This window comes from Diadema antillarum, unplaced genomic scaffold (assembly GCF_040938485.1).
Source record: "Diadema antillarum isolate AM-2024a unplaced genomic scaffold, OU_Dant_1.0 seq00000798_RagTag, whole genome shotgun sequence".
NCBI classification, from domain to species: Eukaryota; Metazoa; Echinodermata; class Echinoidea; order Diadematoida; family Diadematidae; genus Diadema; species Diadema antillarum.
In genome coordinates, this window is record NW_027271682.1 from 3,672,724 (window position 1) to 3,691,114 (window position 18,391).

At 39.3% G+C, this 18,391-nt stretch overlaps 1 protein-coding gene across 1 annotated transcript in view; it reads left to right on the forward strand.

Moving 5' to 3' along the window:
* Positions 1–18,391, forward strand: part of LOC139739355 (ADAMTS-like protein 3) — a 197,988-nt gene that overhangs the window by 120,565 nt on the left and 59,032 nt on the right. Inside the window, exon 6 of the mRNA XM_071649975.1 lies at positions 10,119–10,236. Within this exon, the coding sequence (XP_071506076.1) occupies positions 10,119–10,236 (118 nt within the window). The remainder of the gene's footprint in view (positions 1–10,118; positions 10,237–18,391) is intronic.

Genomic DNA, 18,391 nt, shown 5'->3' on the forward strand with positions numbered 1-18,391 from the left:
TATGGTATTATTGATTGTGCAGAAGCACTATGTTCAAGCAGATACTTCGAAATCCTATATTTGTTGGTATTAAAGCCAAATATCTTATTTGTTTGTTTATTTGTTATTTTGTTTATTTAGTTTATTTTTTAAGCCATTAATGCCCCATGACAAGCTCTTCCAATTTTGCCAAATTGATGCTGGGTATTTGGGCAACGTCAGCCACGTACCTGTGTGTAAACCAGGGGAAAATGAAAGTACTTTTTGAAATTCCTCTGACCATTTTCGAACATTTGTGGCATCTTCAAGTTGCTTTCAAGTGAAAGTTCATTCCAGTGCAAGTTGACTTCATTATCAACTACTTAGTCAAATGGATGGAACAGTGAAAGTTTCATTAAAACTGTACAAAACTGACAGAGTAATCTAATTTTGAAATTTAGCATATTTTCATAATGCAGAATTATTATGTGTGCAAATTAGACATGATATTGTCACCTCAAAACTTCTGTCTGCTTGTGCAATAAAAAAAGACGAAAATCATTCTTTTCATCAATAATTCAGCAATTACAATATACTTATGATTCCATCTTAAAATGACTGATGCATGAACCATGGTTTCACACTACCACAAACCATGTACCATGATGTTTTCCAAACTGAGCCACGATCTTTTCCCATCCTCACAATTCAATTCAAGCATGGTTCTTTTTTTTTTTGTAGACTGGACTAGGCTTTTCTTTATAGTCAACTCAGAAGTCCTTGTCAAAGGAAACAAGGCAGAGAGAGAAAAGTGTTTCAGCGTCCCGACCTGACACAGAGTTACCTCCTTTTGAGTTCTCTCTGTCAATATTTGGTATGTTTCCACTCAGAAAGGATTATAGCAGTCCTCATTTCAAAAGGATTATCATGTCTCTACAGAAAAAGACTATACATTTCTTCAAATAAGAATTCAGCCAGGTAAATGTGACAGAATTGCCAATCTGGGGTAAAAATGTTACATTTACTTAACTATCTAAATATGACAGAAAAAGAGGCAATTATGGGGATGATGGACAATGTAAAGAAGAAAAAGTGTTCCAGAAGGTTTCAAGCATAATGAATATATTCCAGGATTTAAAGACAAGCCATGTAGCAAACAAAGTTTCCAATTTCTGATTCACTGTGACACTGAAGCAGTTAGATGATGAAAGTGTACCACTACCGGGCTAGCAATCCGGAGGTCTAGGGTCGGAATCCCGATGGAATCCCATTTTCTTTGCTCATTTTTCCACTAATGAAATACAGAGGTGACGGCAGGACACTTTGCAGGTATCCAGAGGATTCCTGAAGAATTCTTTTATTTTCTTGCAGTAAACACACCTTTGCGACATGAGCTGTTACTGCCACATGTTCTTGATAAGATATCAAGCAGAAGGCGATTCCAGAAATAGAAGTGTGATAAATGTAAACACTGTTGAATCATTTTGTCAGTAGTCATTTGAGGGCATTGTCTATGACACAGTGCTTCTTCTTCAAATGTTACCTCTGAAGGGCTGTGCAATAATGACAGCCAATCAAAGGAAATGAGGGCAATGTACAAATATAATTATTCAGTCAAGCAACTATACGTGACGGAAGGATAATGTTGTATACTAACAGGAGGAAAGAGACAGAGTCACAGAGGAAAGAAAGAGTTAAGGGCCATTTCCTCTTACCGATACAAATGCTATAAAGAAATGAATTTTTTTTAAATAAAAAATTTGCAGTGGATTTTAGGGCCATTCATATTGCAATAATTTCAAAATTTTGGTCCTGATCATGACCCAAAATAACAGGCTATTTTATATGCAATGAGAATGGTACTAAAACTATCCAACTGTTCCCAAACTCTCAGGAAAATGCTTCAGAAAAAACAAAACAAAAACTTACTTCCTTCGGGCAGAATGGGGTTTTTCAGAAACTCTGCTTGAAACTCCAAAGGGTTGGGTAACAAGCTTGGCATTTTCACTGCAAAATGATTGTAATTTTTTTGGTCATATGACTTTTGGCACTGCTTGATTGTAACCCTAGTCTCCCTTGCTAATTTTTTTGTCGCATGACAGACGATTGTTCCACCAGTGGTGTGAAGGGTATGAGCATGTGCATCAATTTTTGTGTTGCGCAGACTGCATTTTTGTTCTTTTTTTTTTTCAGGGTCATTAGCTGACTAAAAGTACACTGCTTGTTTACAAAATCTCTTACCTGCATCTGACACTTCTCTTGTGGAAGTCGGAATGTGGAGCACACTTACTTTTTTTTTTTTTACTTGCTCCCCAAATTAGTGCCCTCAGGGAAATACAAAGTGGTCATAATTTGCATGTGCCACACTCCAAATTAGCAACACATTGTCTGGGAGACTCCGGGGGATGACTAGTTCTTCCTTAGTGAAAGTGCAGGGCAGAAAGTAGATGTTAGCGATTTATTTTATTTTTTTCTCCTCAGTCTTTCGTAGTTCTCGTTGCGCGCAGTATGATTCATACAGGGCATTTACACTTATATAGTACAGGAAACATGATCTCAGATTAACTCTTGGCTGTTTTGTGTTGTTAGTTTACGCAGGGATCTTCTCACGTTTCTTGTTCTGCAGCTGAAAATATCGCAAACAGATGTTGCTTGTACTATATCTACCATATGTGAGAGATAGCTTACCTGTGGGGTCTTTTCAACTAATCACAAAAAGTGTGTGGAATGTGTCAAAACTTGTCTGTTTGCCCTTTTTTGACAGTAACCATTCATTTATTTCCGTATCAATCAGTAATAACGGACACTGGAGGACTATTGCTGCTGCAGAGATATCAGCCGCCCTTCTGTACAATGTATCTGTGCATAACCATGAGATTGATGGAACATCAATGTTACAAACCAGCAGTGTGTGATGTGTGTGTGTGTGCCATAAGAAGTGAGAGAATTCCCTGCATTTCCTTGTATCATTTTTAGCTCACTTGAGCCGAAGGCTCAAGTGAGCTATTGCGATCGCTCTTTGTCCGGCGTCCGTCGTGTGTCGTCCGGCGTCCGTTGTCTGTAAACTTTTTACATTTTCATCTTCTTCTTGAGAACCCCATGACCGATTTTCACCAAACTTGGCAGGTAGCATCCCTAGAGGAAAAGGATCTCAATTTGTTCGAATAGGTGCCATGCCCCACCTGGGGGGCCCCCCAGAGGGGCCCACCCCCCCCCCCAAATTAAGGAATCTTAAAAAATCTTCTTCTCTAGAACCAGAAGTGATAGAGCTAAGTTAATACTCTGAGTTAGTACATTGATGACTGTAGTTTCATGTTTGTTCATGGCGGGATCAGGGGTGCCCCCCCCCCCCCCCCCCCCTTGGGACCCAGGGGAAGGGGTGGGGAGGGGTCCTTATGGGGCCCAAATTGTACATTTTCATCTATTTCTTGAAAATGCCACAATGAATTTTCACCAAACTTGGCAGGTAGCATCCCTAGGGGGATTGAATCTCATTCTCATCAAGTGGGCCCACCTGGGGGCCCCAGGTGGCCTAAATTGGAGCCTAAATTATAAATATCCCTCTTTTTCTTGAAAACCCCATAATGAATTTTCACCAAACTTGGCAGGGGCAGGGGGCCCAACCCACCCCACCCCTAAGTAAGGAATCTTTCTCTAGAACCAGAAATGATTGAGCTAAGTTAATAAAATGAGTCAGTATATTGATGACTGTTGTTTCAAACCTCCTAAATTAAGGAATATTCAATAATATTCTTCTCTAGAATCAGAAGTGCAAACTGCATAGTCCAACATTCTATAAAGTACAGTGTACTTGGCAGGTATAAATGTGATGGAATATGCAAATGGACACCATTCCCTCAGCTCTCAAAGCTACCCCCACCACAAGTTTCCATGTTCTCAGGTATTAGAGTCTGCAAGAATGCATGGAAGGTGAACTTGCGATACTCAGGTGAGCACGAGACCCCCCGGGTCTCTTGTCTTCTTCTTCTTTTTTTTTTTTTGCAAAGGGCAAATGTATCTTTCAGTTGTTTTGGAGAAGGAGATTTCTATGAATCAGATGTTCAATATGATTGGACTGTGATATATTTTACTTGTGTGATTTTATAGCATAGATATGTCCATGTTTAGTATCAGATGTACATAGGCCTCCTGAACGATCTTCAGTTCATGATCAAGGTGATGTTTTGCAGATGAGGGGTCTACCATCCTTGGAGAAAGCCCTAGTCCTTGGAGAATACAAAGGCATTTTATTTAGATACTCCCTCCCCCATCCCATGATTGATGTTTGAATTGTGACCAAAATTGCTCGAATTCTTACACGTTCATGTTTCACTCAATGAGGCGGGGCCTGTCAGTTAAGCCAAGTTTATTAGATTTTGGTGGCGGAAACCAGGTAACATCCTGCCCATGTCTCAATTACACCAATGCGATGTTAAAGATGAAAGAGGGGCATAGAGAGGGTTTCACACCTGCAGAAGAGTTCGTTTGCAATCGCATTGCTGAAATGTCGTTCGATCTAAACTTGTTTAGAGTGAGAGACGGTTCAGACGCTGAAACGAGTCCTCCTCCACAGACTGCTAACTGCCAGTGACAGTCCGTATAGCAGCTGCAACACGAACTCTATGACCGGTCAACCAAACGAGTAACTGTCAATATGTTTTAGTACATGCAAGAATATGCATCAATGGTGCATGTACCAAGTCAGAAGTAAACACACATGGTTGAACTATAAGGTCCATCCTGTATATTCAAGCAAATCTGGAATGGAAATTACCTCTTGATCACCGAGTAAATGTAGAAAAGAAATATGTTTTTTTGAGGGAAAGTGTGATTCAATTATAGTTGCATTCAAACTTGCAAAATATCAGTCGATTGGTTAGAAAGATGTTTCCTGACACATTTACAATGAAGTTCCCTGCTGATGTGAAAGGGCTCAAAGAGAGACAGGGGAATCCGAGAATCATACAGAAAAAGGTAGACAAATAAAAAGAGAGGGGGAGGGAAGGGGAGGGAGAGAGGAAGAAAGGGTAGGTTTAGGAGAAGGAGAAAAGGGAACAAGACCTCAAGAATGAGATGTCACTATTGTCGGAGTGAGAAGGAGAAAAGCATCTTAAGTAAAAGAAGTAGAACTCCATAGTAACTGCCATAGCAACTGCCAAGAAGGAGGAGGAGGAGGAGGAGAAGGAAGATGAGGAAGTAGTAGTAGCAGCAGCAGAGGAGCATAGCAGCATCGATACTAATATTACATTAAAGGGTGTGTACAGTTCTGGTTGAGGTGAGGATTTAGCTTTTAATGTTTTGCAAGATATTCAGAAACCACTCTATTAGATGTCAAAGAGCATGCAATTCCATGGCGTATCAAAAGTTTATTCGATGAAAATTGGTTTTGAAATGGCTGAGATATCCAAAAACAAGGTGAAACAAAGAGATCCTAATAAAGTTGTGGCATGTCGCCTTTTATTATTATCACTTTTTTTGGATATCTCAGCCATTTGAAAACCAATTTTCATTAAATAAACGTTGAACCCTTCTTAAAATTACAGGCTCTTTCATATTTCATAAGAGGTTTCTCATTATCTCACTTAGGAATGTGCAAAACATTAATCCCCACCTCAACCAGTACTGTACAGTCCCTTTAAGTAACAGCATTGCTGCAGTATTATATTACTTTTTACTACTGCTGCTGCTGCTACTGGGACTACTACTGATAATGTATACCAGTACTTTGTAAGTAAAAGTTTTAATAGCATTAATGTGAATATAGTTGACCAGCATTTTGATTTGTTCCTCACATGACCTTTCACTCCATGTATAAGGATACATTTATTATGTGTTGTCTTGTTCATGTCTTGTTAATATCCAAAATTACAACCTGGGATTACACTGTACATGCTCATATAGGCTTACTTACCAGCCACACCTGCACCAACATTTATACATTTCATCTAAATCTATTTGAGTGTGTGTGAAGCTCCTGTCCCAATTTTGAGAGGAGTATTATTTTTAAAGAACAAACATTTAAAATCGTCTATTCCAACCCATTCTTTTGACCATTTAAATCAGACTGTGCCCAGATGTCTGCCTTTAATACCATTGGACTTGTACCAACCATCACAAATGCAGATTTCCACTTCTTTCACATTTTGTCATACACACATAAATGACAACTGATGGTACCTTTAACCAGGTATCAGCAGAAATGATTGAGGAGCTTTTAAGATCTGGGATGAAGTACCGCATCTTAGGGGTTGTCACCTTGGATAGATGGGTTTTGAGCTCCTAGATCCAGACATTGGTAGATGGATGCTGGACAGCTGGGCAGAAGGCAGAGGAATGATTACAAGCAAAGTGGTTTCCACTCAACTGCTCTCGAAACTCCACGGCGACAGTGGCACGCGTCCGCAAGCTGTGCTATTATAATCCCATCAAAGATGTAGAGTGCTTTACGGCACTGACCTCAACAAAAGTCCATCCCACTTGTTAGAGATGACATATGAGCATGGGTTGATGGAGGTCTCAATGTCATTCAAAAAAAAGAATGTGTGTTGAATACAAAAACTTTTGTGGCCTCCAGGCTTGTTTAAAACACATAAAGAAGCCTAAAAAACATTCAGTGTTAATCCAATGTAACATTATACTTTCGAGATTGTTTACAACTATTCTTTTCCACCCTCATGAAGTGTTTTTAGAAGGTAAAAGCCTTACAAAAAAGGACCTGTCTACAGTTCAAGAGCTAGTGAACATTTTCTGTGAGGGCAAGTACTTTTGATTTAATGTCTAACATTGTAGGCCAATAATGGGTTGGACGCTAAGTTTTTAAAATATCCTAGGGGGGAAAATGGCTTATGAAAGTGTAAAGAAAACAGAATCATGGATATGATTTCATAGCATTCAGACATCTTGTGACCTCCCAGTAGGTGGCATCTTTCAAAAATCTGAATTAACCTGTTGAAGACGGGCTGATTTCGGTACAACATGCATTTCCCATAGACCCCTGCCCGTATTTCTCAGGACTTGTCCTCAATGAGTTAATTAAAGTGTAAATCCTCCTAACGTCCAGGTTGACTCTTTTGAAGTAAGTAAAACCAGAAAGAACAAAAAAATAATTTTCAGTGTTTCATTATATAACACCTAGGAAGTGAAATAAGAAAGTCATTGATTGTCCCAATATCTTTCAAATGCTGAGACAATGCAATTTTAAGTCTCATTGTGATAAGAAGAAATATAATGGTGCATATATCATAATTGTGCAGTTTTCTAGTTGAGAATGGCAGTGGGAATGGTCAAGACACACTACTCAGAGAAGGCACACTAATCACAATCCGTCATGTATTGGACACTGCAATAATGGTTTCGTACAATACGTGTATATTGATTCTCACGGTACCGCGTCGAGTAAAACTAACGGCTCGTTCGAATTTTTCAGTTGTACCCGTGGACAGTATTCATTTTAAAGATAATATGTGACAGTGCACCTCAAAACGAACATAAAGTCGCACACACTGATTTTGCGTGAGAACTGAAAATAAGTGAAATGGGTCAACCTAGCCGAACTTGACTTTTTCATATTTTCTAAAAGAGCGGGTCTTCTTTTACATTATGCTAAAATTTGGTATCATAAAACGGGCAGGAAAGTGTGTTTTTTTAGCAGTTTATGTCGACCATTATTGGTAGAATAGTGTGATTAGGTGTGTCTTTAGAATTCCTTTTTCATTTCTGAAAAACCTTGTCCACACTCTTCACTTTCAACTCTAATAACTTTTGTAAAGATAGTGTTGCTGCTTTGAAAGTTAGCATTAATTATGGACAGAATGTGTTAATGAGGCATGCTTAATTTCAGTTTAATCTGATAATCCCTTCATTGTTGTTACTCTGGTGGTTTACTTCCTGTTTTTTGTCCCATTCATCGCACAGCCAGCACGGTTTGGTAAAGATTAAGCGCTTGAATAGACACTGTACTTCAGAGCCTCTTTTCTCAGTACACACTTTTCCTGAGTTTGTGCTTTCTTTCCAATATTTAGATAGGTTAGGAGAGTCCATTTGATTTGAGTTATACATCATTTTAAAGCTTAAAGTCTGCTCTTTCAGAATATGGTCTTAACTAAAAATTCATGTCTGGCGACTTTTTGTTTGTTTTGAGGTGCAGGGTCACATATAAAGTTTTGGTACCTCAAAAGTTTCCCTGATTTTCCTTGTCTTAGTTTGTGTTTCAGGTTAAAGAACCTTTCATATAACTAACACTGTGAGACTTATACCCCTTTCATGAACTCATCCTCCAATTATCCGCCTAAGAATAATGCGGACATTTCAATAAAAAATGCGTTCACAAACTCTGAAAATTATCCGCATTATTTTTACGAGCGCCTGTCCTGAAAAAGGCGGATGATCGTCATGGTGACTGCACACGTCCCTCCTGCGGGAAAGACAGGTGACGTTTGACCGCACCCCGGCAATTATCTGCGTTATTTGGGTTTGCGTTCATAAACTCCAAATCTGGTCCCGATGCTGCTATTATGCGGATAATAGAAGGGTTGGAAAAAAAAGCGGATTATTCTTCCCCTGCTCCGATTTTACGACCAAATGATGCGGATATTATCCGCATTATTGAGTTTATGAAAGGGGTATAACACGCCCCAAAGTGCTCTCATGTCTTAGAAAGAGAATCATGCAATAATGGTTTCGTACCAGAGCAGAGCGGGCTCTGAAAAATTCGAACGAGCCGTTAGTTTTACTCGACGCGGTACCGTGAGAATCAATATACACATATCGTACGAAACCATTATTGCATGATTACTAAGACATGAGAGCACTTTGGGGCGAGTAAGTCTCACAGTGTTAGTTATATGAAAGGTACTTTTCCTGAAACACAAACTAAGACAAGGAAACTCAGGGAAACTTTTGAGGTACCAAAACTTTACATTATCTTTAAAACATTCTTATGTGATGGCCAAGGACTTGAATGGAACCCCAAAGGCCATTGTGGTTCTTTTTTTGTTTTGTTTTGTTTCGTTTGTTTGTTTGTTTGTTTGTTTGTTTTTGTTTGGCTGATTTTGTGTGTGTGTGTGTTTCCCTATAGCCTCTGTCTTTAAAATGAATCTTTCTGTGTGGGCTGGTGTAATGACTTTACTGTAGTTTTTTTCAGTATATGAGTGTGTGCATATGTTAGAGTAAATGGTTGCTTTTAGTTACATATTGCTCTTTTCATACATGACATGAGCCATGAATTGAACCTCAACAAAACAAAACTGCACAGAGAGACGGCTCTGGCATGTGGCTCATTGCCTGGGACTTGGTGGTTGTTAGTTATTCACACATGCTCAGAAGAGGGCAGCATTCGTCATATGGCTGTGATGCCCCATGTACACAGCAGTCTGTCAAACCAAAAAGTCTTTCATAGAAGTGGGGTTTTTCTTAGGTACACCACACTGCCTTGACTTTAACCCGTTGAGGACGAGTCCTGAGTATACTCGGGCAGGTGTCTATGGGAAATGCCTGTTGTAGCAAAATCAGTCTGTCCTCAACAGGTTAAACATCATTGTATGGATGCAAGAACACTCACATATTTGTTTGTTTTTTGTCACTGTCTTATATTTAAAAACAACAACAAAAAGTTGAGCAGTTTTTGTATATTTAGTGCCTTTGTTGGTTTCTTACGTCATTTAATACACACACACACACACGCACACACACACACACACACACACAAACAACTTAACCTGTTGAGGACGATTTGATTTTGCTACAACACGCATTTCCCTTAGACGCTTGCCCGAGTATACTCGGGACTCGTCCTCAATGGGTTAAGTGCATGTTCTGCCTTGCATTGATTAATTTACATATATACACTGTAGGCTTATATGGCAGTACTGTTTCAGCGTATAATAACCTTATTCACCCTTTTCCATGCAAGGGAATTTGAAAAGTGTGTATAAGGCTTTGGGATGTTCTGTGCCAATAGGCACCCAAATTACCTTAAGATATAAAGAAAGCATGCAAGTTCTCTATAGTTATCTCACAGTATTCAAACATCCAAGAGATGTTTCGAAGAGAATGTAGCCTATTTGAATATACCATTCTTCTCTGGTGCGTGAGATGAGATGTGACTGCGTTGCTAACGATGTCATCTATGCAAATTCTCTTCCCTCATCACACACACACAGGTCTTCCTGTTTGACAGCAGGGTCTCCAGGGAGAAGGTGCACTACCAGTACCTCGCCCCGCTCTCCCACGGCTGGAAGACCAGAGGATGGAGCAGGTGTTCCGCTTCCTGTGGAGGAGGTAAGAATCACAGGGTTCATCTCATCACAGGCACAACTGTGCCAACTTTTGAAAAAGTGCGGTCACCATGGCAACAACCAAACCCATATTCCAGCATCCAACCCTGTATGTGTGTGTGTGTGTGTGTGTGTATGCCCGTGCAGGTGGCTATAGCTCGCTCTACTACATGTCGACATCTGACTTATTACCCCTAAACTTGGCTATAATCTCAAGTCAGGCACGCTCACCAGGGAGCAGTGCAATGGAACAATCTCATACAAAGGCTATTGTGATGCAATAGTAATCATTGACAAGTGCCCCCTTTCATATCATTTAGCATTCAGTTTAACCATTTCTGTGCTAGGGACTTTGGACAATGTGTACAATGCTATTGGATCTCCTGAACCCATCGGCACCCAGAACATACAAAAGGGTTAAGGGCATCTGTTCTGATTGATGAAGTAAGAATGCGTGTAGATGTGCCAAACAATGAACAAACCACACAGTGAAAGCTGAGCATTTTACTTGCCTTTGTGTGGCACTAGTTGATGTTTAGAATATTTTAATGTTGTGGACCAAGTATGGTCATATCTTCAGAGCTGTGGGAAATGCGTGCTGTAGCAAAATCAGTCCGTCCTCAACGGGTGAACTAAACAATCATATCGTTAAAATACGAGGACCAAGCTTCTTTTCAGCAGCGGCAGCAGCAGCAGTGTTCACAAGTGCAAACAAGACAACTGTAGAAAATTTGAATACTGCCCTCTTGTGTTGTGGTGTGTCAGTCGTCTTCCCTGGGCTCCCTCTCAACTTGTTCAGTTTGCCTAAGTGGAGTCAAAGTGTTAGGAAATGCCAGGTCCAGCAAATGAAGATTCAGCCTTCAGAGGACCTCTCTGGGGGTAAAAGAGGGATGACTGCAACTTTGGTTGATGATCTATTAAACCTCTGCTCTAGTTCCAGTGCTGATAGAGCCAAGTTTGTGCAGTTTTGTTGCAGTTATGCTGAGTGAAAAAAACAAAAAAACAAACAAAAACAAAGCATTGTTCATGGATGATTCTAGATGGTCCTGCTCCATCTCTGCAAATGGTGCCAAAAGTAAGATTTTTTAAAACTCAATTTTCCCACCTCCCCTCCCCCCTTCATTTAAAAGAGGGGGGGAACATTAAAAGGAAATTCTGGCAAATTGTATAGAGTTAGAGGATGTCAAAATGCCTCAGATTTGAAAAGAAATTGAAATAGGAAGAAGAAAAAGCAAATAATGCAGATTTGAACCAAGTGTAACAAAATGTAACCAGACCCATAAACTTATTCAAGACTCAATTGTGGCTAGGTGAGTTCATTTGTTTGATATGATATCCTCAGTTACTGTTCAAAAACCATGTGACCGTTACATCATTTTGCATTAAACTTTTCAATTTTTTTTTTTTTGCCTTTCTTGAGGTATCTCAAAGTTCTCTTTAGGGTGTATGGTGTAAGTCATCTTTTGAGAAATTGATTGAATTAGATAAGAGACTCTTTCATCTGGAATTTGATGATTCAAACTGTTGGTTTTCCAGTATGAATAGTAGAAATAAGGAGTATCATTTAAAAGATATACGTGGACAAGCCACCAACTTGCCCATTTGCAGGTGCGTATAGAATGTAATTTAAAATCGTTTACTGTTGTTCAGTCTTGAATCTTATTTCTTGCATCAAAGTTTTATCTTTCCAGACACTGCCATCAATCAAAGCATTCTAAATGTTGTAAATCATCCACTAAGCAACAACGGTGACAGTAGCATTGATCAATTCTGCTCTTCGGTTGTCACCTTTTCCAAGGTGATGTGATATCTTTAGGTGACATGGATGTTTAGGCCATGGACTAAGAGCCAAGACTGTCATTAACTGAATTTCTTTCTTTTTCTCTTTCTCTTTTTTTTTCCCTCTCAATATGATGCCAGAAACAGCTTGACAAATCAAATTTGAATCTTGCGCTGGGGTCAGACCATGTCTTGAAAATTGATTTGATAAAGGAGCTGGCATTGGCTAGCTAATTCAATTTACATACTTTCATGCTCAATATAAAGTGAAAAATGTTGCATTGTCACAGTTTTTGGGCAGGAATCTAGGGCTCCAAACTTTTTTTTTCCATTTTAACAGAATGCAAAGACAAAAAACAAAAACAAAACAACTTAATAATTTTGACATAAGAAGAGAGCAGAGATGCTTAAATATGGAAATGTAGAAGAAAGTTATGATATTGCTTTAATCGGCATTACAAGTTTTTACAGCATTAGAAAATTACTTTGGAAACACAGCTGGTACAAACAAATTGTGTGAGTATGCATTTTGAGGCAAAATATCTGTTTTTCACAAAATTAAATTTAAAGTCACACTGTATATTTTGACTTGCAATAGTTCTGTTGTGTAGTCTTCAGTATGCACTTTCCAACACAAGGGAGGCTGATCATGGCATTGATTTCTACAAATGGTTCAATCCTTGTGAAGCAGAATTTTTAGTTTGCAGAGTCTGCTAATGATGTACCTGTGATCCTGTGAGAAAGTCGTTCTGTCGACAAAAATACTGAATCAAGGACTGGAAAACAGAATGGGAATTTCATGTAGACAGAAGAGTATAAAGATTCCCTTTGAAAGTTCAAGTGAGTTCATGCATACCTTGTGGATTTTCCCATTGAGTTTGGAAAGTAATACATTCCTAGGATATTCTGTGAAATGTGTGCAAAATCAACATGGGACATTCTGAGCCGATTTGACATTTCTAATACTTCCGCACAATGCATCTTTGTCCGGGCATGAGGGAGAGATGGTCCGAGTTCGTCCGACCGACTGCATCAGAGATGGGTGTAGACAGCCCGGGAGTTGGAGGAGACAGTGCCTAGACTGTTGGGGTAGATTTTTGATCCTCACTCAAGTGGCGCCCCAGTTACAGGTGCCCATCTTTCTTCATTAGAAGAGGTGTGGAATGATGAGGGGCTGAAAGATAGGGAGGGGGTGATGCTTAGGGGGGCAAGCAAGAGGGGGCGTGTGGAAGAGTAAAGTAGGGGGTGGCCCACAATGGCTTGCATGTCTGTGGTATCTCCTGCGAAGCGCTTCGTGTAGGCCTCCTTTTTGAATCATTATGGTCATTAAGGGGAGTGGGGGGAACGTGTGGTGGTTGGGAGTGAAGGTTTCTTGTGAAAAAATTAGGTCAGGCCCCATTAAGGATTAAATGTAAGGGGCTCATCTACCTTGCTTTCTCAGGATTTAATCCTCTTCCAGGTGATGTTTTGAGGCTTTGAGTGGGTTGCAGAGGTGTATAATCAAGTTTAGAAGCCAGGGGGCTGTCACGGAATATATGTGACAGTCTCTCCTGAAGCCTGGGAAGATAAGTATTAGCCAGCCCTCTGTGGCAAATCCACTTTAATGTCCAGGAAATGACAGCCAGTGTGAATGAAATTTGGCAACATTGCCAAATACGTTTGGACAGAATCATGTCTGTGTCAACTGGCAAAATTCTTTCTTTCTTTGTTATAGTGTTCAAATGTCCATTTTCTATCATGGGGTGTCACCATTACAGCGAAATAGAGTCACCAATATGATTTTCAGATTTCAATACTATGAAGTTTTTCAGACTCTAAACTTTTCCAGTGATGTGTAACACGTTCCACTTTATTTTTCAAAATGTACTATTGAAACAGCAAGAAAGCACCTCACAAGATTAGCACACTTTTGAGAAAAGGAGATTATAAGTTTAGATGAATGCAGTCAAGCATACAGAAGATTAGTGTGTTGTAACAATGATTCAATTCATAACACAGTTAGGAAAATATTTCATTGAAAACAAAACATTTCACTTATCAAAGTTATCATAGATTCTACATTTCAGACTGGAGATAGTTATTTTCATATCAAACTTTTTACTCGATTCACTAGAGGACAAGTGCCAAATTTCTTTATGTGTCAGTGAGATCACCTTTTTTTTACCTTTTTTTAAAAACAGATTTGTGAGGTTTATGTGTCTGTCACTCTATTCATCCAGAGTACATGTATACACTGGCCTGAGTAACCACCAAACCTACAAAAGATTACTTTATAGATTTTTATTTGTGTGTGTGTGTGTGTAACACACAATATTCTGTCTGTCTCTGTGTGTCCACAATTTTTCATGACTGAAAGGGTTGGCTGCTCCAGAAATGATAGGGTGTACCCTCTTCAAGAAACCTGCTGGTTATGCTTCCGTTCAATATTTTCTACCCTACGGGATGAGAAATTGGGGGAAAAAGAGTAATGAGTCACCCATTAATTAAGGGAATATGTGTTTGGCTTGGAGTGGATGACAAGACTGCTAGCATAGGCCCATTCTCATTGTAAAATATACTTAAGTTAATAATGCACATTGCCTTAACCTGTAAAGGACAGGCTGATTTTGTTACAATACGCATTTCCCATAGACACCTGCTCGAGTATACTCAGGACTTGTCTTCAACGGGTTATGGGGGGGGGGGGGGGGAGGGTCACATGATAAAAATCATGATTTATATTTTTTGTTTTATTTTTTTCAGTGAGCATTCTCATTCTTGTTGTACATTATGACAGCAAACTTCCACGAACCAAAAGTGGAAAAATCACACTCCAGTTTTTCAGATGCCTTTTGACCCAGTTTCTCATTTGATATCGCAATATTCTTCTGGGAACATGTATGGCTCTCTGGATAGACTGATGTTGTTGAGGTCTCTTTGGGGGGATAAACGGAAATCGGACATTTGTGTCTGAAGGAAACAAATGCTTTTCCTCTTTGCATTGTTTTTATCAGCAGGGGACTGGGCATCCATGCTCAGATCAGGTTATTTGTATACAATATTAACACTTTGTTCACCAAACAACTTACATGTAAGATGAAAAGAGTGGGTACCTTTTTACCTTCTTGACATAATCATTAATATTGATCAGAAGAAGATTTTCTGCAATCTCACAGAGGCACCCCTCAAGAAAGGTGTACTAGAAAGTTGATAAAGTGGATAATTAGCCTGTGAAAGCCTACCAAGTTAAAGTGAATCCTTTTTAGCTGCACTGTGAAGTGAAAGAGGAGATTCCAGTCAACAGTAGCCTAGTAGCCTGAACCAAGTGAGAGTGAATGACTTAGTCAAGAACATCGCATTTGTCAAGGTTTTGGCTTCTTGTATTCATTTCCATTATGATCCCTATCTAGTCTACCAACTTCACTGATATCCCATCATGCTTTGCACATCGCCAAAACTCCATCCCCATCTTTGTTTTTCTTCCTCACTTGTAAATATCGCGATTCCTGACGTTAATTGCTTCAGCTAGCTCGGGCACGGAGAGGTCGAGTGGATAAAGGTACCCAGTCGAGAACCTGCCAGCACCCCCAAAAAAGTAATTAGAAAGCGAGAGTTGGTGAAAATTTGTGCAGCTAACATGCTGGAATGTTTTGGGATTTTGTTGCTCGCAGTTCAACTTCCAGGTACAAACCTGAATTCTCTATAAAACGAGAAGGAAAAAAAAAAGGAATGAGAGAAAGAGAAGGAGAAGGAGAGAAAAAGGGAGGAGTAAGAGATGGAAAGGTAGGGAGGGACGGGAGAGAATTCTGCCTCATTAGCAAGCTGTCACCATCAACCAGTATCACTGGAACATTTGGTTTGTATTTTGCCGGAAATACGAAAAGGTCAGTTGCACTGTACTTTCACTTCAAAGCTGACCTGATGAAGCCACATAGCACCAAATTTTGAATTTTTTAATGCAAGATTTTCTACTAGTGGACTGAAACAAGCAGGAATATATCAACATCCGATGGGGAAAAAGTATACAATCATATGAGTTAAGTACACTCATATGAAGATGTTAACCCGTTGAGGACGGTTTGATTTTGCTACAACGCGCATTTCCCATAGACACCTGCCCGAGTATACTTGGGACTCGTCCTCAACGGGTTAAACTACTGAAAAGTCATTCCTACAAATACAAACACACACACAAAGTAATACTCTATGCTAGGATCACTGACAACTAGGATAAAGTTTCAAACGGCCTGACGGGTCTAGGGCAATTACCCCCTGGGCAATTACCCCGGACCCTTCCCCTGGCCCTAATCCTAATCCTAATCCTGAACCTAATCCTAATGCTAACCCAAACTCCTAACCCTAACCCTAACCCTAACCCTAACCCTAATCTTTACTCTAACATTACCACTAACCAGTATTTAGCGGGGGGGGGGGGGGGGGGGTAATTGCCCTCTGGGGGTAATTGCCCGGATACGGGCCTGACCTATGGCTTGTTCTACATAGCAACAGCTGATTCATATGGATTGGAGTGCAGATATTGAATGAAAAGCTCATTACTTGGTCCTCTCAGTAGAAGGGACAAAAAATTCTATAGAGTTAAGTATACCAGTAAACCAGGCTTTACTATGACTGTACTTGTTTTCTGTGTCATGAGGATGTGTATGAGCATTTTGAAAAACCATTCGGTGCCAGGGAAATTGGACAATGTATGCAACGCTATGGACTTTTCTGTTTCAGTTGGCACTCAAAGCACCCAAAGAGTTGAAATTGTGACAACAAAGGCAAGGATAAACCCTGCCCTTGATCAAGAGCTAGATGTTTTCATTTTATAGGTATATGGAAGCTGATGGCTCAAGTAATTCAGACATGCTTGTGTCATTCCACAGAACAAAGCATCAATGCACTATGCTGTTATGATATGTATCTGATGATTTATATAAACTTTTGTCATTCGAGTTCAACTTAGCAAATCATTAAATAACTCCCTAAGCTGGTAGAGTGTTTGTATTAGTCTTCTTACCATGATGACTGATTGCAAATTATTGTCGATAATGATGACAAGTTTTAATATATGGTAATAATGTATTTTACTGTATCATTTGTCTTCACTGTATGTTTATAAATGTAATCATGTTCAGCAAGTCATGGCTTCTAACAGAAAAAAAAAATGTTGTTTATCATTCAGTTGCTTTTGTGAGATTGGAACTTATTTGCTGGATGTCCTGATGTAGACCTATAACATTGAAATGGTAATCAAGCTTTACACGCAAGATTCCATGTGTTCAGACTTTTAGGTAACTGCTTTATACCAAATACAATGTGACTTATTGTGGAAGTAGGAGGACTCAAGGAGTACCCCTTCCATTGCTCTGAAACTCACCAGCGATGATGAGGAGAAGGTGTTTTGTGTTACATCCTCTCCTCCAAGTATAAGGGGAAGGGGTTCAGCATGGTGGGATTAGGTGAGGACAGAGAAGCCCATACAAGGCAGTGACCCTGGATGGAAGAAGAGACGGGTCGCTCCCAATCAGGGCAGCTGTACATTTCAGTTCCACGGCAACGCATCTTTGATGCAACCATGTGATGGAAACTAGTCTCTACATCAGGGAAAATGCATGACTACCTTTTTTTTTGCAAGAGTTGTGCTTTGTTTTGGCCTTCTCTCTCTGTGAGCATGCATGTATACACAGTTTTCTCCAGTCTAGGTATCCACACATTTAGCTGTGAATTTATTTATTCATCTATTCAATTATCTATCCATCTACATATTTGTATATCTATCTTTCTATCTATCTACTTATCTACCTATCTATTTGTTTATTGTTGTTCCTGTCAATCTATTACTTGTTTGTATATAGTTGTAGTATCATTATTAATGTTATTATTAGAATTATTTATTTGGTAAAAACTTGCAAAATTGTAGCCCAAAGGCTGAAATACTGCATAAGTGAGTGAAATACATAAATAAAATACATACAAATGAAAAAAATCTCCCTACCTACCTACCTGCTGACCCAGTGGTAGTCTATCTGTATTCCCACTTTTTGTGTTTTTCTAACCATATCATTACTAAATACTATCTCTTTGCAATACATATTCAGGAGAAGATTATTTGTATCTATGTAACTCTCCATCTCTGTTTGATATAGAATACAACAGAATCATTTTCGTCTTTTCTGCTGTCTGTCTCAGACCAAAGATTATCAAATGCTTTTATTTTTTCCCATTGTTCTGTTTTTCTACTTAAGTCAAAGTTAGCAGTCCTGAGTTGTCAATAAGATGCTTTTTTTTCCAACTTTCCCATGTGAATGAGTAGCTTCTTTGGAAGAAAATCATTAAGCCTGAGTATAGACTAGCCGTTCCTGACAGATCACTTATTCCAAGAAGGTCTAATAATTCAT